Raw genomic sequence first — 22,618 nt, forward strand, 5'->3', positions numbered from 1 at the left:
CTCATCAAATAGAAAATCTTAGCGATGGGCCACCATTGCTGGACTGTGTCATCTCAAAATCTAATACAGCATATGACCCTTATTTTCCAAATACACCACAAATGGCAAGGGAATACTCGGTGGAGATTCAAATCCCTTTTGAAATAAGGGTTCTAAAAAATTTTTAAATCACTCAATGGTGAAAAGACTTATTTTCTCAGAAAATGAGGTATTTTGTAGAGTATGCTTTGCTATTCAGATGTTGGGAAAAGCCATTCAGCTCAATGATGTATCTCATGGACCCAGCAACATGACATTTCTTTTTATCTAAAAAGAAAGTCATAATATTCTAAATATTAATTTAAAGCTCAGAATCCTATCATAATTTCAGAAACACCAAGTTTGGCTGAATGCAGTGCTAATCTCCTGCTCCATATGAAGTCTTCAATGCATTAAGTGATCAAAATGACTAAATGTGTGGAATCTACTCAAATAAGGGAGAGTGATAAGTAGATCAAAAAAAGAAATAGATTTACAGAGACTTAGTGACAAATCTTTTCCTACCGAATTCAATATTTAAAATTTGATATTTGAACATAATGATCAGACTAAGGAATACTGTTTTATAGATTCAATAGAATGTCACTAAATTTAGTTAAATTGCAACTACACTTTGGGAAACTAGTAGTACTGTAAGATCCCTCTACTATAGGGCCTGTGTATATCATCAGATGGTTTAGATAATGAACTCCTTGAGGGCAAAGATTGTTTTTGTCTTGTTCAACATTCTCTTCTAAGTACCTTTCATAGTGCTTGACACATAATAAGCAGAGTTGATTCTGAAAGGAATCTATTTGGGTGCTGACCACTAGTTTGCAATGAACAACGGGATACCATACTACTGGTTTGGGAGCCAGTTTGGAAATGGGTTTATACATTTGATTCTAATATAGCCTGGATTTTTTTTCTCTCCTAATCTACCTTAATGTAAACCATTTTTAATTTAGAGATTAAGTTTAATCTTTCATTAGTGATTATAATAAAGTCGTTATATTATACAATTTAATTAAATAAATAATTAAGCTTCATGGGGCACCTGGTCTCAGTGGGTTAAACACCCAACTCTTGATTTTAGCTCTCATGGTTACAGGGTCTGGAGATGGAGCCCCCATGCAGGGCTCTGTGCTCAGGGCAGGATCTGCTGGAGATTCTCCCTCTCCCTCAGCCCCTTCCCCCGCTCACACGTGTGCATGTTCTCTAACTAAATAAAATCTTCAAACAAAAATAAATATAATTAATCAATCGTTCAATTAATTAATTAAGCTTCAATCAGCCAGTACCTCTTGGAGAATTGTGGGAAGTGGTCTAAATAGATAACACAAGTCACAAGTCAGGTGTCAGAGAAGTTGATCATTGCTAGAATATCAAGTCCTGAGAATGCTACCTAGATCAACTTTAAGTCCTTATCAAGATTTTTATTTTCATAGAAAAAGATGGCAGAAGAAAATCAGGAACAAATAGGACTTTTTTTGTTGGGTTAATAAAATCTTGATAATGAAAATGCACATTGCTTAGAAATCTGTAGTTCACAAACTGTTTTAATGCTTCACAATCCCTATTCCCTTTTACCAGAACTACCAGTAATTAAACTTTTTTTTCAGCAATAAGGTATGGTTAATTGCTACTTATCCTCCCTTAATTGCTTCCATTCCTTACCTCCATCTCTTTTATTGGCATTATCACATTAAAACATAATTACCAGTTTAAGTTGTCCTTTGGTCTACTAAACTGGAAGTACCTCAAGGATAAGAACTGTGCTGTCACTTTCATCATCAAACTATCAGATGCTTATAAAAAGATGTTATATAAGTCAAGACACTTACTCTTGAAAGGACAGAAGCTCATTTCAAACTAAGTAAGCCAAGAGAAAAAAAAAAATTGTTTGACTCATGTCATTGAGAAATCCAAGGAATAGCTACCTTGCCTCTGTTTCACTTCACTCTCGGCTTCTCTCTTGACACACCAACTCTTGTGATCCCAAAAATATCTCATTACAACTTGTGATACAAAACAGATCATTTGTGTTTCATTATCCATATATCAGATTCCAGTCCTCATTTGAATCCTGTGATTATCCCTTAGGCGAGGGACATGGCGAGCTCAAATTGACCATCATGAGATACATGACCACCCAGAACTAGACTGTAGAATGCCATAGAATGTGGAACAGAAGGGATGGATCCAGGCTGGTTTCTTAAGTAAAAAATGAGGTTCTGTTACTTGAAATAAAGAAGAAGGAACACTGAGAAGCTAAAAACAGCAGACATCAACTATGAAATTAATTCCAAGTTAACAGGGCCATGTGGGTATCAAAGTAAGGATCCAAACCCAGTTGTCTGACATCAAGTGTAGTGTGTTTTCCATAGTAGAAAGTTGTTTCAAAAAATAAAGATGCAGGGATTTATAAAGGCAATTTATTTATAATGTCCAATTATCCTGAAAACCAAAACAATAAGTGCAGGGGAAACTCCTGGATATATTCTGTCCTGTGCCAGCCAACCCACCCTTCAAAGCTAAAGCACTTATTTCCCCATCTACTGAGAGCATTGGCAGCTGACTGCTTTCCTGAGGAATTGCCCTCTGCTGAAGACAACCACCAAACCAAAGCCTATGCAGGATGATACAATTTCTCCTTCTACTGGACCTAACTCGGGATAACTCTGAGGGCATCCCACTTCCTGGGATCTGGGCAGGTCTCTGATGGGCTGCACTACCATTCTCCCTCTGCTGACTCTTGTTCCCTTCCCTGGCCTCACAAGGGTTATTCCTCAGAGCTGTCCCTAACACACTTCCTGTTCTTCCATCCTTATTTTAGAGTCTGCTTTCCTGGAAACTCTATCTTCTAAAGTATAATAGGTTTTTCTTAGGACTGAAGGATAGTGAAAGACTAATTGATAACTGAAACCAATTAAATGTTATTGGGAAAGGTATTCATGTTTGTCATATTTCTTAATATTTTGATTTAAAAGTTTTCTCTAATTAGAATGTAATATACACTATTAGCTAACATGTGACTATCTATACTTTACCTTCCTATACAGCATGAATAGAATAAAATCATTAAGAGTAGTGACAGTATGCTAATCAAGGTTCTCTAATAAGTACCTGTAAGGAAAGCAAACAGATGAGACTGAGACCATAATCTAGGCAGTATGCATAACGTTCCAGGTATGTACATACATGGGGGAAGGGAGAATCCATACTCTTCATGGTTTTTTTTCAAAGGAATCTGTGACATAAAGAAGTTAAGAAATTGGGGCATTGGTTCCAAAACTGGTTTCTTAAGAATCATCAGCTGAGAAAAATCTCTGTGCTTTGTCATGAGAGTTTGTATTTTATTGGAATGGAAAGGGGCTCAGAAAACTTATTTTTCAACAAGTTCTCCAGATGATTCCAAAATAAATTAAATGGACCACAGTTTGAAAAATGGCGACCTGAGGACCAAAGTATACTTCTATATTAGTTTTCTATTGCTGCTGTAACAAATGACCACAAATTTAAAGGCTTAAACACCACAAATTATTATTTTACAGTTCTGTAGGTCAGAAATCTGACATGAGATCTCAATAGACTAAAATCAAGATAGCAGCAAGTCTGTGTTCCTTTCTGGAGGTTCTTCCTGGTGAGGAAGAACCTTCCTCACCTTTACTATCCACAATTCTTTGCCGGAGTTGCCCACTCCCCTTTTCAAAGCCAGCAATGTTGCATCTCTCTGAAGTTTCCTCAAAGTCAACAACTCATTCTTCAGGAGTCAGATCTCCCTTTGACTCTCTTCTCTCTTTTTCTTCTAATTTTAAGGACTCTGTGATCACACTAGACCCACCCTAATCATACAGGATATCTCGCCATCTTCAGGTCAAATGATTAGCAACTTTAATACCATCAGGAGCATTAATTCCTTTTTGCTTAAATAATTTACTCACAGATTCCAGGAATTAGGATTTGGACATCTTTGGAAGGTCACTGTTCCGCCTACAAGTTCCTTTATAGTGCCCAGGAAAAAGGTTTTTTTTTTCCCCCTAATCTTATGTTTAATAACTCAGTTAATGAGCCTCCCACCACTTGCTATTTAGAATTTTCTGGTCAGTAGAATTAATAATCACTGGAATTACTGAACTGAAACTACGATTTAACTTTCTGTTATTAATAAATAGCACTTAGTCACACTCATAGGCCTAGAAGCTCCTTGAAGTTAAGCATCATGTCTTATCTCTTTTGTTTCTGTGATTTTTATTTTTACTTCTTGTCAAGTAATAGACACACAGATAAGGTAGCTGAAAACTTGTGATGGTTAATTATGTTCATGAATTAATAAAACCAAAGACCCATTCTCTCTTTTAATAACTCTTGCAGAGTATCTAATAGCATGATTCAGATTCTTCTCATATTAAACTTACTAATTGCCACATATCATGGGCGTTTAGTGTTATTCTTAAACAAGCAAAGCAATAATTATTTAATTCCTGCATTCCAAGAACCCAAACTGTTATGCTTGCTATTTTGGGTAGCTACCCAACAGTAAATTTAGGCAATGATGTTCTATATTTGTGGAAAGGGGTGGTCTCTTACTAAGTGATTATGCGCTATTATTAACAATAGTAGTAACTACTATGTGTTAGACCTTACACTGGATTTTGTGCACACACGCATGCCTGTGCACACCCTCACTAATCTGATCTTTGAAGACATCTATAAAATAAATATTTCCTCATTTATAGATCAAATTGAAAAGTTTACAATCACATCATCCAGACAGTGATAACCAGAATTCAAGACTAAGGAAGCAAAGGGACAATAGCAATTTCTTTTTTATCACATCACATTTCTGGCTAAATAACAATATGCCATATCACTTAATTGTTGGCCAAAACAAAAGCTAAATAAATTCCATACATTTTTAAATCAAGAGGAAATCATTTACAAGCTCAATTTGAGCTATACTAACAAGGCACTCTCAGACTGAAACCACTTTTCTGTACGCATAGCTTGTCATCTACTGAGATCTTCTACTTCAGCTTTCAATAGATTAAAATTGTGCTTAGGATAAAATCAAAACTGCTTTCTGTATCTCACCAAGAGACACATAATCTGACCCTCCATCTCCATGCATGTTCACCTCGTTCCACTCTACCTCACTAATGTGGCTGCACCCACATTGGAATCTTTTACGTTCTTCGAACACAAACTCTTCGCTACTTTGGGGCATTTTCCTTACTGTCATCTTCTCTTCCTAGTTCTTTGCCTGGGTAATGACTTCTCATCTTTGAGATCAGTTTAAGTGCCAGTTTCCCAGAGAAAGCTTGCTTGAGTATGATAACTAAAATACATCCTCCTTGCCACCCTGTCATTATCTACCAGAGCACCCTTATTGTTTCCTTACAAGCTTTTGGGTTGATTTGTATTGATTAGTTTACTTGCTCACCATCTATCTCATTGTGGGGAAGTGTATATTCACTGTTATATTCTTTGCACCCAGCATTGTATCTGTATTCAGTAAATACTTTGTGGAACATTGTTTTTCTTTTTCTCAAAGTTAAGATATGAAATTGCACCAGAATATTAGATCTGTGAACAGAAGATTTCCTAGAACGTTAATGATCTGGAGCCTTGAGTTTTGGTCACAAAATATATCTCAATATATTACTTGTTTTGTTTGTCTTATATTTAGCTGTCCATTGAAGTGCTTCAATATAAAGAAACAACAATGACTTACAACTCAAAATCAAGTATCTGCTCTGACACAAATTTTAAAGGCATATCGGTTCTGGGATGGGCCCAGGCTTCTGTACTTTTAATAAGATTCCCAGATGATTCTGATTAATACCAAAGTTTAAGAACACTCGTTGAGTATGTTCATAGTCCTATTATAGGTCTGTTTCTAACCTTTCGTTTAACTCACACTTGAGTATTTTATACCCTCGGGTACTTTCCAATTTGGATATTTAATGAGTACACAATTACTAATTTTTTTAAAGATTTTATTTATTTATTCATGAGAGACACAGAGAGATGCAGAGAGAGAGGAAGAGACACAGGCAGAGGGAGAAGCAGGCTCCATGCAGAGAGCCTGATATGGGACTCGATCCCAGGTTTCCAGGATCACGTCCTGGACCTAAGGTGGTGCTAAACCGCTGAGCCACCCGGCTGCCCCACAATTACTAATTACTATGTTATTTCTGCTTTTACATCTCTTGCTCTGCTCTAGATGAGGCTTTGTTCTTTTAGGCTGCTATGATTCTGACATCCTGGGTTTATAATATAATTAGGAATAAGATAATACAAAGTGGAATTCATACAGTCATTGATTTTAAGAGTTTGAGATTCACTAGATAACATATACTATTTATAAAATCGTTTTAAAATAAAATTAATCACACAAAGAAAGCAAAGTTCTGTTTATTAACTTTTAACCCTGCAAATATAAAATCTTATTGTGAGCACGTATCAGTTTCCAAACTTGTGGCTATTTGTTTTCTTGTTCTGTGGGCTTATATATTGCTTTTCATTGGTAATATATTGAAAAACACATGAACTAATTATTGCCTTTGAGGGGGCAATTTTACATACATGCAATCATGTACCATTGGGAATTTCGAGATATAGTCCATTCATAGTAAGTAACCTATAATCCCTATTACTTACCTTTCACCAGTTTTTCCCTTTAAACATTTTATGCCATGGATATATACAGAAAAAATATAGTTTATTGTACAGTGAGAGCAATATGCTATATTAAGATTGTATTGTGACAGGTACATCTTCCAGTCACATTTATCAATGTTCAGATCCTTTCTATAAACAACCAATGCAGTACTAAGAAGACATATTTGTAGCATTTCAGACACTTATTTTTACTTAAACATACATCAAAGTACAATCTGTAAACACTTCATTTAGACTAGATTTTATCCTTTTCTTCAAATACAAAATAATGGCATTTTCCTTTTTTTTTTTTAATTTACATTAAATTAGCCAACATATGGTATACCATTAGTTTCCAATGTAGAGTTCAGTGATTCATCAGTTACACATAACACCCAGTGCTCCTCACATTTTTATTTGATAATCTTTTAGAACTTCGCTCATTTTGAAATGGGTATGTGAATATATTGTTAAAATATGCTTTATACACAAAGTACATTCCCCACACTCCTGAAAAGCAAACTGTCTCCTATCAAGTTCGCTATATTTGAGGTAAGGAAGTGGTACTCACAAAATAGACAAAAATGTGGCTGTTTTATTTGTGGTCGAAGTGACCTGAAACCCTTAAGTATAACTTCTCAAAACCCCCTTTCTACTTAGATTATAGATGCCAAGTTTTAGTGATATTGTTGCCTAGTTTTAGAAACATTAGTAATTTTTATTTAGATCCATTTGCCATTAATGATATTCATATTTTACCTAAAGTCAATATCACTCTTTAATGCTAAACAAAATAAGAAGTGTACTTTCCTTATCTCACATTCATTTTAGACAAGTGAGAGTCCTCTTCAACTGTTTCCCTCTACCTTGTCCTAAGACTTTTTAGAGGTGAGATCATTTAAATGCTCAGCGGAAAGAATGCAATTCACTGAACAAACAAAAACTACTACATTTTTTTATGTAAACACATTAAATCGTATTATGCCTAAACTATATTTGAGAGTCCTATCAGCTACTCAATTTGTAGTTTTAAATAGCCTACAATGATGAACAATAAACTGCATTTTGGTGTGAGCAAAGTAGCTTTTATCTCCCGTCTGTGGTCTAATTCACATTTTGATGGGCTTTTGATGTTCCTAGATATCCGTGGAATACAGGAGTTTTTGGACAAGGTGTCTCAGCAGGGAATGGATGTTGCGTTGCAGAAGGTAGAAAACAACATCAATAAAATGATCACCACTCTCTTTGACACCTTGAGAATAGAGGAATTGAATCGCTATCGAGACACTCTTAGGCGAGCCATCCTTGTTATGAATCCTGCGACAGCCAAATCTTTCATAACTGAGGTGAGTAAAAATTGTTGTGGTAGGGTGAAAAAATTAAATGCTTTGGAACAGACCTCACAGTCGAATTGAAAATTAAGAGCAGTGTAAGGGAATGAACTACACGTGACTGTCATTAGCACTAATGGAGGTAGCACACCAACTTCCTTGCTTCTTGCATTCATCCAGTTAACTGCTGAGAATGTTTGTAGTTCTATATCTAAGTGCATTGACAGGATGATCTTAAGAAATGTCATTGGGAGTTTAAAAGTATTGTCGACCCTGAATTATTTTAACAGATTCAAAAATAAATTCACAGAGGCACAATTTTCCAACTAATCCTTCAATTCCTGCAAGTCAGAATTCTACCTCTGAGAGAAGATATACTTGAACCAGGCTGTCATTGCCTGCACATCATTACTTTTTCAAAAACATAGAGCCAATATACTTCCATTCTGCGAACTCTGTACCAAGACAAATAATTAAAACAGTCTGAAACTCTCTGCAAAGTGATGCCCAAAGTACATTTTATGATCCTGCATTTATGATGCTGTATCTTCAAAATTTAAATTGTATCTGTTCATTTGGCTAGAAGCTCCAAAACTTTGTAAAACTACAATTAAGACTTTTTAATGATTGGTATAACATCTTTATGTTCTAAAATGCTTGCTATTGCCTTGACAGGGTTATTGTCATTTGCCTTACTTCAAGTTTTTAATTTTATATAGTGTTAGAACTGGTCATGACATTGCATACTTTCACATGGGCTTTATAAGTAGTATTTTTAATTTTGGTGAATTTGACTAATACTTTTTTCCTCACTTCTCTAAGAAGTTTTCTTTAGCTTCCAAAGTGGTGTTATAAGCCTCCAAATTAGGGATGTGTTAGAAATTCTTTGACACTCTATAATCTAATTGGTATCAAGGAACTGAAGCAGAATATAAATCCTAAGAATAAAAATTTTGGAAAACTATCAATAATGCCACTTTTAAAACATTTTAATAGAGAACTTTGTTATGCAGTTAAGGACAAATATAGAACTTTGACCTTTTCGAATCTAGCAAATTACTCAGAGAATCTCTTTTGAACGTCTAGATTCTTCCATAATAGAAAGAATATTTCCAATTCTACAAGAGTTCATTCTTTCCTTCAAGAAGCACAAAATCTGCTGAAAAATTCAAGATAAATACCCAAATACATATAAATTGGAATCTTAAAATCATAATAATTGAGGTTGAAGGATTTATTGGTTGTCTTTGGTCAGGGATTTTTGAAATCAGAGGAGGCTTCATTGAGAAGGCACATTTGAATTAGATTTATTATCATGAGTAGGAATTCACCAAAAAAGTGTGGTATACAACAGACAAATATAAGTCCATCCAGGCACTTTCTGGTCATGTGGGGTTGGCAAATTACCTAGCATTTCTCATTTTATTATTTGTCGTCAATAAAATGAGAGTAATATATTGATTTCAACTTATTAAATGTGTAATGTAAATGAGAGATCCTATGAAATGCCTTAAAGGGGGATATAGGGGGTGACACCTAGTAAATACTTAAGACGTGGTAACTTCTAGGTCATTTTTTCTAGCGTATAGCACATGCCTGACCATAGCAGATGCTCAAAAAATACTAGGTGAACTGAAAAGAAAATCAGGATGTGCAAAGGCACAGTCCTCGACTGTATGCTCAAAACAGAGCAAATAGCTTTGTATAGATTCAAAGTAGGATATGTGAAAAAGAGAAGTGACACACACAATGTAACACATGGATAGAAACCAAATGGCAAAGGTCTGTGAGTGCCAGATAACAATTCATGTATATTTATTTACTAAGCAGTCAGAAGTAATCAGCTGAGAAGCGGGACAAGATGACCAAGGACTTATGCCAACTCATGATCTAGACTTGTATTCTGACCAAGGCCCCCTATCCTTGCCTCTGGACTTTGATACCTGTAATAATCTACTATTTTCATCTTTGTTCACAAGCATATAAAATCTATTTTTGTGATTTTCCTGACACTTCTCCTCTTTCCTCTAGCTAGCCACTACTCTTCTCCTCACTTGTATCTCACAATCACTGATTTTATGTCTCCAAACTCTACTAAGTCTTAGTCTGTGGTCTCAAACAGTGATATAAGAATGACAGAAAGAATGTGAACCCACCACCTTCCCCATCCTACACTGGCTATTTTCTCTGACCTCTGTAGTGGCTCCTGTTTTCAATTAACTGTTTTCAAACACTTTTCTGCTTGCTTCTGCTCTCCCATGGGTTCTAGGAGTATTTCCCCACTTAGGAAACAGACTGGCCCCTCAGTATCAGAAACGATTAATTCAAAAGGCAAAAAGTATGGAATTCAAATGGCACATAGCACCAAAGGTCTGGAGACACAAAGAATAGATTTTGTATGTATGTTTATATGTGGTCTTTGTTCTAGGATAACAATTGGCAACAGTAGTTTCCCAAATTTAGCCATGATGGCCTGCTTGGTTTTTGTAGATAAGAATCTGACTATCCATCTATATTTATCTGAATGTCAGCTTTCAAGGACGTTTTGCATGAGCCTGTATATGAGAAGGGCCTTGTGAAAATCAGCATGCAATTAACTTCAGTCCTCTCTATTCACTGATTCTGTATTAGCAAATTTGCCTACTCACTGAAGTTTATTTGTAACTTGAAAATCAATGCTAGGGATGTTTTCACAAGTCATTCACAGTAATGTTCAGAGCTGTGAAAACTCTGAGTTGCCTGACAGCTCATATTCCCAGCTAAGGTTGAACAAAGCTGTGTTCTGTATTCTTGTTTCAGTTCTCATACTGGAAACGAATGGCCTTTTTGCAGTTTATTTAGTGTCTCCTTTTTTTTGGAGGGGAGGGGGCATTTTTTGTGCCGTTGGCTGATAATCTCACTGTTTAAAATGCCCTCCAAGTGGAGCACTGAAAAGCTGTCCTCACTGCGATGTGTCCTACTGAGAAAATACCTGTTTCCACAAGGTCCATTCAGGCATGAGTTACCCTTGGCCATGAGTTCAATGTTAATGAGTCAACATGTTGTTTGAATGTTTGTGCTTGCCCCCTCCAAATTCATACGTTGAAATCCTGTGCCCAATGTGATGACTTCAGGAGGTGGGGCCTTTGGGAAGTGCTGAAGTCTTGAGGATGGCTTCCTCATAAATAGGGTCAGTGTTATTCTAAATGCTCAAAAGAACCCTGCAGAGCTCTCTAGCACCTTCTGCTGAGTAAAAATACAGGGAGCCTATAACCAAAAGAGGGCCCTCTTTTGCATGATGCAACCATGCTGGTACCTGACTGAAATACCAGCCTCCAGAACTGTGAAAAATAATTGTTTTGCTTTTAATAAGCTACCCAATCTGTGGCATTTTGTTGTAGCAGCCCAAATGGACTAGGACACAATAAAATGTATATATACGCAACATATATTAATCACATGTACAATATATATTAAGTATATATATTGCATATATTTTTAAGTATCTTTAAATAGAAACATAAAGAAAACCAGAGGCTTATAGGAACCAAATCCCATATTTCCCCTAAGAGCACTGGCTCAGCATGTATTAATTCCATGTTCTCATGAAATTTTCAGAACATAACTACTGGGAATGATAAGAATTGACTCTGCTTCCATACTTTTCAGCTCCTATCTCATTCCTGCCCATCATTTGACTTGGCATTTGTCAAGGATCAAAATTTCTAGGCCTCCACAGATGAGCAAGCTCTCTGCTACTGCTCCCATGACAATAATTAGTCTGTGGCTTTTCTACCATATATCGTCAAATATCATTACTTCATCTGTTTTTCTTTTTTCCATAATTTATTTTAAAAAGCTTTCCTGATACTCTTCCCTTCTTCCTCTTGGATATTGATTTATATACCTATTCAACTCCTTATAAATTATTGGAGGCTTAGGTTTTAATCTCTTTAATCTCCTTGAGTTGGAAGTTCCAGACTGTTCTTTCAGATTTTTAGTGGTCAAAACTGAACAAACATAAGGTACTTTAAGAACCACTGTTACAATTTTTAAGAGAGAACTTGAATCGTGACATTTTAGATTTGGAACATGAAACATTCTGTCCAAATTCCAAATTTACAGTTGAAAAAACTAAAGGGCTCTCTAGATCCAATCAATATTGTTCTCCAACTTCCTCCAGCGATGTTTAACACCTTTGCAGCTAGTGCGGATTGTGGATGGTAAGGGACACACACAGTTTGAAAATAGTAAAGTTGTGGGTGGGTCAAAGGGGTACGTGACTGGCAGATCTTAAGAGAAGTATTTGTAGAAATAACTTACCAAGGATTATAGAAAGGCAAATGAAGCTAGAAAGAAAATGATGGATTGAGATAAAAGGAAAGATCCAGAAAGTAAAGGTTCTGATGCGGACAGAGATTCAGTAAGCAGCTAAGAGAGGGAGGGATAGAGAAGGGGCAATTCTAGCTAATGGGAGAGGATAGCAGAACTCTCACTTTTACTGCTTCCTATACAATATAAGTGAGCATAGAAAGTTGTTGAAATATTCAAAGGAAACATTAACCTAAAAATCAAAAGAATGAATTTTAAAAAAGAAATTGCTCACTTAGCATTGTCATTTAATTGCTAACGGGAAAAATGGCCATATCAATTCTGTTTGCATCTTTTTTTCTGTCTCTGGAGCAATTATGTGGCACTGAGTTAATTATGCTCCCTTTGAAGTCTTAGAAACTTAATACATTACATGTCTACAGCTAGTGCTCCACCTCTCATTCAAGAGTTTCAAAGCGTTAAGAAAAATACTGCTGTTATGTGCAGCTGAGTAAATCAACCTGCTGTGATATCGGTAGAAAATTGTTATCACGATGTACCTGTTAGTGTCCTTGAAATTAATATGGTGAATCAGGAGTGCTTACATGGTTTGATTTAAATGTGGATCTGGATATTTTGAAAAACAACTTTTTTTTTTTAATATAGGAAGATTTGCATTAGAAACTATGCATGTTATATCCTTTCTAGAAAGTATTCTAGAAAGTATACAACAAGCCCAACAAGCCTATATAAATTAGAATTTTTTGTCATGGCTTTTAGTTTTCAGGTTTGATAAGAAAATGAAATCTTTGAAAACAGTAAGTTTTATGATGTATACGGTAATGATTATCATCTCCTATTTGCTTTTCTTCAAGTTTTCAGAAAGGAACTGTATTGTTACATGAAATCCTTTTATTCTGCAATGAGAGAAGGGTATTATCTCTTATTCCTTAAACATATTTTATGAAATAGTCTTCATTTCATTGTCCTATACCCCAAAGAACTTTGATCTTGTCAGACAACTTAAAGACAAAATTACTTATTTCAGATATATAAGCAGCTTGTCAGAAATAAGCCTTTAGGAAAGTTTAGGAAACAAGTGAAGATATCTTTCTCAATAGATACAGCAGGATTCCCAGTCATCAAAAACATAGTCTGAATATTCAAATTACTGTGATAGTTATTTCATAGCTATTTAAATAACCTAATATTTTACCAAAAAGAGAAATTATTTGGATACATTACACAATGAACAGTTTTTAAGATGACACTAGTATAATGATATTTGAAAAAGGAACTTTTGAATGTATTTTTCCCCCAAATGTATCCATTGCATGAAAGTCTCTCTAATACTACTGTGTTCATAGATGGCTGCTATATATTTTTTAAAGTAAACTTTGTGTTGAAATATAACATACATACGAATAGTGCACATAGGTGTTGTGACTGAACAACTTTCCATGCAACCAGTGTCCAGGTTAAGAAACAGAACCTGGTGCTCCCAGTTTCCCTCCCTATTCACCACTCAGCTTAGCCTCCTCAGTGATAGCCATTATCCTTACTTTTAACACAATAAGCTAGTTGTGATTGAGTTTAATTTGTATATGAATAGAATCATACTGTATATATCGTTTTGTCTGTTTTCTGTTAGTCAACATCATGTTTATGAGATTCATCCATGTTGAAACATGTAGGCAGTTCATTCATTTTGATTACTTCAAAGAATCTAATTGTATGAATATGCCACAGTTAATATAACTTATGTTGATGATATTTTTTCTAGTTTTGCCTATTACAAATAGTGGTTTTATGCATGTATTTTTGTGTATGTCTGTATTTTTGTTGGATGTATAATTGGGAGTGGAATTGCTAGTTCAAGAGTCACACATAAGGTATGTAATTTATTAAAGTTAGCTGATACAGCCAGTTTTCTAAAGTGTTTATAGAAATTTGATTTCTATTAACAGCAAGTAGAAGTATTTCAATTTTCCATTTTCTTACCAACACTTTGGGGGTTTTTTGTTGTTTATTTTCTGTCTTTTTTATTTTATTTATCCTGGTGGGAATTTAGCTTTAGTTTTTAACTTGCATTTTCCTGATGGAGTTTTTTTTTAGTATATTTATTGACTTTTTTAAAACATTTTACTTTATGGAGTGCACATCCAAGTCATTTTCCTTCCCCTCTCATAATTTGTAGTTTTGTATATAATAGGGATAAGATTTCATTGTCAAATGAATATATTTTAAATACCATTTCCATTGTTTGTCTTTTTATTTCAAAAATAGTGAATTTTGATGAACATAAATTTTTATTGGTAATGTAGTCTGAGTTGCTAATTTGTTCTCTTTAGAGTTAGCATTTTCGTCTTTTTTTTTTTTTAAGAAAACTCTTTTCTAAGGTCATAAAGGCATACTCATGTCTTTTATTTTATTTAGAAATTTTGTTTTATTATTTACATTTAAATCTGAAGCCCATCTGAAATTAATTGCTTTACATGGTGGATGATAGAGATGGATATACATTTATTTTCTGTATGGCATCTGCTATTCATTTTGACATAGGACCAATGAGCCTGAATTAGACTAGGGAGAAGTTCCTGTGCACTTCAAGGTCCTTCTAGCAGGATTAAGAATCAAATTGATATGAAACAGATTAACAGGAAACAATCAAATTTCATTTTGTACGTCTAGGGAATCCACACAAAGATGAAAATCCAAAGACAGGTAAAATGAGGTAATATGTCATCTTGAAATAAGGCAAAGGGGGTAGGGGCCCAGGGGCCCAAGACTTCAAAGGAAATAAATGTGATTCACAGAAAGGGTGATTTACTGAGATGTAATTTCTGTATTTACAGAAAATATTTGCTAAACAAATGTTTGCTGGACTATTCAGAAACAATGGGACATAGAAGACTTGATTAAAGAGGCCTTGCTGGGGCCCTCCCTGTCTACCATACTTAGTTCATGAACTGAGAGCAGTTCAATAATAATTGATAACTATGATACAAGAAAAATAAATTAAATCATGAATGAAGTGGTGCCTGTTAGAGGTTTTGTTTATTTTAATCAAGTGAAATTAAAATTCTTTTTTCTCTTAGAATTCCATGTCATCATAAAAACCATATGAATGAGTTGGATTTTTGAGTGACTGGCCACTAGCTGCTACTTGATGATCCATGTCTACTGGGCCCTTGGAAAGAGTTAAAATGTTGTTTTATCTGTGATGATAGCTCTCTTCCTAGAGTAGATTCTCTATCTAAATTCTTTTAGGCAGTTGTGGAGGATGGGAGTAAAGAGCTTTTCCTGACTCTGTTGGGGTTTGATTGCTTTTAACTCAAAATAATCTTCATGCCAAAGCAGCATATTTCAGGGGGACCCATTCCAACACCCTTCAATGGAAAGGAAAGTTAGAAATCCCTACCATCAGTGAATAAAATGGGAGTTCATTAATATCTTTGAAAGTATAGATCTATTATTCCTGTACCATATCTTGTGTCTTTATCATACTTTTTTTTCTCTCTAACGTGAAGCACATGATTTTAGGAGAGAATACAAGACTATATTGATGATTCATCAGAATAAGAAGCTTTCTATGCTCCCATGATTATAAAAGTTAATAATGCTGGATTTTGTAATAAAAGTTTTAACTCTTTCCAAGGGCCCAGTAGACATGGATCATCAAGTAGCAGCTAGTGGCCAGTCACTCAAAAATCCAACTCATTCATATGGTTTTTATGATGACATGGAATTCTAAGAGAAAAAAGAATTTTAATTTCACTTGATTAAAATAAACAAAACCTCTAACAGGCACCACTTCATTCATGATTTAATTTATTTTTCTTGTATCATAGTTATCAATTATTATTGAACTGCTCTCAAATCTGAGTTTTTGCTTTAACTCAGTATTGTATTGAACTTGAAAGTCAGTTCTGTTACCAGTCAACCCAGAGCTTTGGATTTTTTTTTCTTTTAATGAGAAAATATCAAATTTATTTTACTTTCCATCTGACCACAATCATGTATGATAGCTCTTGCTTCTGTTAGTGAGGCCTGAAAGAGCATCAGACTTTGCTTTTCTGGTTGGAGTTCTGTTTAACTCTCAGAAGGTTCTCCTGAAGAAGAGAACTCAGCAGGGTATTAGGTTCCAATGAATCTAATCTTGTAATAAGACAGATCCAACTCACGTCTCTCCTGTGACCGCTGACTAGGGATACAGACATTGGTGAACAATTTGCTACTAATTTCTACTAGCCTAAAAGTCATTTAACAATTTTTGCCTTTGCAACATCTAATTTGCTAATTTTCTTTTTCTGTTAGGTTTTCAAATGGATTCAACATTTTCATTCTATTCTATTTAATGAAACAAAATTAAATAAAATATCTGAACATTACTAAGGGTTGTACTTTTAATTGAAAATAAAATCACAATTGCTTCAACCTTTATAACAAGGGAATTGGAGTCCTTCTTTAATCCATTACTCATTTATTCATTAATCCAGACAATATTTTAAAACTATTCTGCACAACACAATGTGCAAAATGTTGCTGGAAATATAATTGTGAATGATATATGATTCCAGCCCACAAGGAATATATAGACTAATAAGGAAAATGTTGTAAACATAAAATGTACAAAATAATAAAGCTACTAGAAAGAACAAGCAGAAAACAGCTAAGTGATTCTCTTCAACTCCAGAAAGGTATTGCAAATAAAACAAAGTTGCTATCTAAAACTTGATGAAATAAAGTTTGGAGATAATGTACAAGATTACCCATATCTAGAAGTAAACCGAAATTTTAATCATTATGGGAAACTGAGAAATCTTGGTTACTTCAAGAAATTGAAAGAAATTCTTACCATAACTTGATATAGTCTTCTCAAAGCATGTCTTGAATTTGAATGAATCCAGAGTGATTTTCCTGCCACAAAGTAACATGGAAAAACAAATAAACAAACTAGCAGAAACAAAGGGATTAATTATAATAGATCTAAGGATTAATTTGAAGATTAAATTATTGTCTAGAGATGAAACATATCTGACCTGGAAAACAAGACATACCAACGTATAATGGTATTCTCTGTAGTATGTGTCACACAGTTATTAGCCCTTACCATGGTCTGAGTGAAATAGTTTTCAAAATTATGCACCTCTCATTTTCAACATCACTTTTTAAAGCTAGAAAAGTGATGAGCTCCTGTATTTTAAACCCTAGAGAGATATATTTGCTGCAAATTAATAAATTAACAATTTAATTACTATGCCAGTTCTTAGTAAATTTTCTTAGCATGTAAATGACAAATACATGCAAGAACCATTAATTTCCATTTCCAGATCGAAACATAGATTATTATACTCTGCCCTGCTCTTCTAGGCAGCAATGGCAAATGGATCTTAGCACAAGAGTCTAAATCTATTTGCCATCCTGGGTTAGAATGAGTCAGTCTCCCAGAACTTAATCAATTCCTTAAATGCATACTGACAAAATCAATATTTTAGATTTGTAGACTAGATTTTAAAGTATAGCCACCCCATGAAGCATTGTTGAAATGCTAGCTGGTACCACTACATTACAATTATATTTATACTTTTCTCACTGTAATATAGATAAATAAAAGGGAAATAAACTGTGTAAGCAGAGAAAATTAAGAAGGTCCATTTGATTTTTCCACTGAACACAATTTTTAATAGAATACATGAAACTGTAGCAAATGAAGATTAAAAGATTGGACTTACGTGTGTCCACCAACACTAAAATCATATGAACATGTGGGTCCTTAAATTTCAAATACTAATTACTTTAGATATGTATATTAGTTGATTAAGTAACTTTTAAGTCAATATTTGAAACCTGTATTTAGGACTCGGATTTACAGTAGAAGGGTATCCTTCCATGAATGAAGGGAAACATGAATAAAGATACAGAGATGGAAATTGACAATCTGAAAGTTGGTACAGGGGACACGAGTATCTGAAGTAGAATTATAGGATCCAAAGTCAGAAAGTGGAGTATTACCAGAATGGTAGGTGAAAATCATTGAATGTCAAACCTACAATGGCAGCACTGATATGGAATTTGGATGCAGTTTTTGCCTAACTAGCTGTGTAGTCCTGGGCAAGCTATTTAAAATCATTCAAATTGATGTTCCTCATCTATAAAATGGAATAGTTTTTAGATCACAGAGATTTTTGAAGACCCATATCTGGTAATATAAATACAAAATGTAGAATACTGTTCATCCTCAGTAAAAATTTAAACTTGCTCCAGAACTGTAAGTCATATAAGAAGAAAATGTAAATGATAGTGGAATTAATAGACTTAGGAATGATTGAGTATGCAGAATGAGATTGAGATGTAGGTAACAGAGGTGGACCCTATTCAAGTCTGGGTCTCAAGGAAGTTAAGGTTTTGAAATCAGGAACATAAGAAGATAAACAGATTTTGAGATAATATGATAAATGTAATTTCAGTAATATATTTGATGTTATTCTGGAGCATCTAGATTGAGACATGCATCAGGTTGGTGGAAATGAATGAATAGAATCCAGCTGTGCTAAGGAAAAGCTATTGTATTTGTCAGTGATCATTAGTGTGATAATGATCTTATCAAATCTTCTTATTAAAATAGTGTGAGAGGGAAAGATTATAAAGAAGTAAATAACAAAGGAGTTGTTAAAAAATAAGTAGAGCAAGAATAGGCAGCTATTTCAAGTTTGGGAGCAAAAAGAATGGTCAAATAATGTTCAAATAATACTGTATCTTAGGAAGAAACCTATTTCAAGGAAGATTTTTTCCAAGACTATTTCATGGAAATAAGGAAGATCAGGAGGAAAGGGAGAAATTGAAGATACAAGATATAGAAAAAAATCAATATAGAAGCATTGAAATGAGTAAGATCAGTTTTATAATTAAATTATATTTTAATGGAGAGAAACTAAGGAAGTAAGAAAGGATAAAAATACAGAGCATTTGAAGGTAATGAGGAGGGCTCAATTCCATTTGGACAGAATACATATATACCAGAATCACTGGGTTCTATTTATATATATATAGTATTTATTTATTCATGAGAGACCCAGGGAGAGAGAGAAAGAGAGAGGCAGAGACACAGGCAGAGGGAGAAGCAGGCTCCATGCAGGGAGCCTGATGTGGAACTCGATCCTGGGACTCCAGGATCACACCCTGGGCCGAAGGCAGGCTCCAAACCGCTGAGCCACCCAAGGATCCCCGAATCACTGGGTTCTAATTAGTTTTCTGTAAGTATTTAGTAGACTGGACGCAGAAACAGAAAATAAATGAAGTAAAAAGTATGGTTTGCCCAAGGAGGAGGGCAGGCCAATGTGCAACTATAGAAGAATCAGGCTGCCTATGGGGACTATAATGCAGACAACCTAAGGGATGCTGGGAATCAACTGATTTCCAGCATGAAACCTATTTCCTAATGTGAGCCTCCAGTTTTAAGGAAAATATATACTAGCTTTCCTTATATTTTGGTTGTACCTACATAATATTTCTAGACTTGAATTTATTTTTTTAATGATTTTTATTTATTTATTCATTCATGAGAGACACAGGTAGAGAGAGAGAGAGAGAGAGAGGGAGGGAGAGGCAGAGACACAGGCAGAGGGAGAAGCAGGCTCTATGCAGGGAGCCTGACGTGGGACTCAATCCCGGGTCTCCAGGATCAGGCCCTGGACTGAAGTCAGCGCTAAACTGCTGAGCCACCTGGGCTGCCCTAGACTTGATTTTAAAGAAAGAATATTAACTGGATTAATGCTTCAAAGATAATTAAAAATGTGCTTAGCAAGAGAAAATTTCTCAGCCTTGACACTATTGACTGTTGGACCAGATAATTCTTTACTATAGAAGGCTGTCCTGGGCATTGTAGTATGTTAGAGGCACCCCTACCTCTACTGGCTAGACACCAGTGGACACCAATCGTATACTCAAAAAAAAAAAAAAAAAAAAAAGGTCAAACATTGCCAAAAGTTCCCCATTAGTGGTGATGATGGTCATAAGGGATTAAAACCATCCCTGGTTAATAATCACTGTTATAGAACATTTCAGTGTTTGAAATATTCAAGTTTATTCTCATGGAACTTTTACTGCTGGCTTATGACAATTTTATTTCACTTTTCCTCTAAGAATCGCTAGTTAACATTTATTGGACTCTTTCCAGGTGTCTGGCACTATGCTAATTACTCTGTATATTATCTTGTATCAACCTCAAAAAATCCAATGAGATGGGTATCTTCATTCTTCATTAGAGGAATTACATATATACACTTGTTTATCTATATTATGCAGATTTCATTTTATTTTTGTTAAATTAGTCATTATTTTTCAAGTGGTTTTACTGTTTTCTAATAATGCCCATCACAAATTCCTTTTGGGGGAGAGTATAATTGGTTTCCAAGGAATACTTACCTCTCAATGGTTGTGTTTACTTTATGGTATTTGAACATGAGGGGCAAATCTGCCAAAAGAATTTTAGCACAAAATATCTGAAAAGGCAAAAGAAATGAATTATATACATAAACTGATACATAACTAATTGGCGGCAAGAAATGAGTTGATTGTGAACATTGTAAAGTAGTTGACATAGACAATAATCAACATTTACTGAGGTTTTTTTTTATGTGCCAGACTCTGTTTTGAGTGTGTTTTACATATTAACACTGTTTTTAATCCTTACACCAAATCTTTGAGGTAGGTTCAGCATTTGGTCCTATTTTACAAAAAAAAAAAAAAAAAAAAAAAGGAAAAGGAAATGGAGACACAAAGAGGTGAAACTAGCCCAAGTCACACAACAAGTAACGGCAAAACCAACTGTAGACCTTTTTTTAAAAATGTTATTTGTTTACTCATGAGAGACACAAAGAGAGGCAGAGACATAGGCAGAGGGAGAAGCAGGCTCCCTGCGGGGAGTCTGATGTGGGGCTCTAACCCAGGCCCCAGGGATCATGACCTGAGTGAAAGGCAGACACTCAACCACTGAGCCACTCAGGTGACCCTAGACCAATCTTAAAGAGTGTGCTATGCTATATTGCCTCTCCAAGTATACGATAAGTGTGAAAAAAATCATCATAACTTTCTATTCATGACAGAAATTGTTGGTATGCTTAACTCTTGTTAAATCATTTTTAAGGAGAATTTGCAGTGGGATAAGCTGGTAGAAGAGTAGTGAGGAGCATTCTTGTGGAAATTGGTCAGTGTGATTAGGCTATCTGTGTTTGATCATTTGTATTTACCAAAGCTAGGCTTCTACCCAACCAGAGACTGGGAGATAGAGGTTCTATCTCCCTTGATGAGTATATCCCAAAGAGATGGCCTTCAGGTCCTTGAGAAAGATATTGCTGGGTTATAAAAGTACAAGAGTACATCTCAGAGGCACAGAAAAATAATTTATCATTGCAAGTGTCCTTAAGTAAATGATCTTAGAAAAGGGAATTCAGGGTCTTTGAATCAGAAAGAAAACTGTCAAAACTTAGTTAAGCTGAAGGGAATATTACAACTGTCTTGGGTCAAGCATAGAAAGGTTATTTAAATAGATTTAGTTTTAGTGTATGTGCTTATAATAGTTACTTTATATGTACGTATTATACATAAAATAATTGAATATTATATTTTGAATAATGATTGAGTCTGTATATATTGAAATATCTCGATTGTGGAAATGTATTATCATATAAAGGGATTTTGGTGATGAAAGAAAATGACTCACAGGATAGAACTTAATTACTGATGTGACAAGACCACTTTATAGGCTGTATGTGAACTTGCAAAGCAAAAGGTAACTCTTGATTCACTCTAAGAGGCTCAAGGAGTCAACTTCATATGGAGCTTGTGGAGGGAACAGATGGCAGTCGTGATGACCCCATTGCTAAGTTCTCACAACACAGCTGAAGAGGCTGAGGACTCACGGAAACTCAAGGTGCAGAAGAGGCCAGGGGCTGACCGTATTTGTAACAATACCAGTTTGCTTTTGCTGAGAAGCCTGGAATAAACTGTCAGTATGATTCCAGCCCGTTCTTGGTGCATCTGATCTGAGTTGAATATAGCTACAAATGACAATTTAACAAACTTTTACTAGGAATGGAATCACAATTTCCAGGGACTCAGATTTTGAAGAGTAAAGCCTATGCACTACATTTCTATGACTGTTTTTAGAATTGTGAACCCCAGGGTATTTCTAAATTCTCCAGCTCCTATTACATCAGGGTTGCTCTATGTCAAGATTAAACTGATTGATTTGAAAGCAAACGAAAACCGTAAAATAACCCATCAATCTAGCATTTTGGAAATGTACATATGAA

At 34.9% G+C, this 22,618-nt stretch overlaps 1 protein-coding gene across 3 annotated transcripts in view; it reads left to right on the forward strand.

Annotated features, from left to right (window-relative positions):
• Positions 1–22,618, forward strand: part of GRID2 (glutamate ionotropic receptor delta type subunit 2) — a 1,467,015-nt gene that overhangs the window by 787,952 nt on the left and 656,445 nt on the right. For all 3 annotated transcript variants that reach the window (XM_025424636.3, XM_025424645.3, XM_025424626.3), the window contains exon 4: positions 7,822–8,027. In XM_025424636.3, the coding sequence (XP_025280421.1) occupies positions 7,822–8,027 (206 nt within the window). The remainder of the gene's footprint in view (positions 1–7,821; positions 8,028–22,618) is intronic.

The sequence above is a fragment of the Canis lupus genome, chromosome 32 (genome assembly GCF_003254725.2).
Source record: "Canis lupus dingo isolate Sandy chromosome 32, ASM325472v2, whole genome shotgun sequence".
Taxonomy (NCBI): domain Eukaryota; kingdom Metazoa; phylum Chordata; class Mammalia; order Carnivora; family Canidae; genus Canis; species Canis lupus.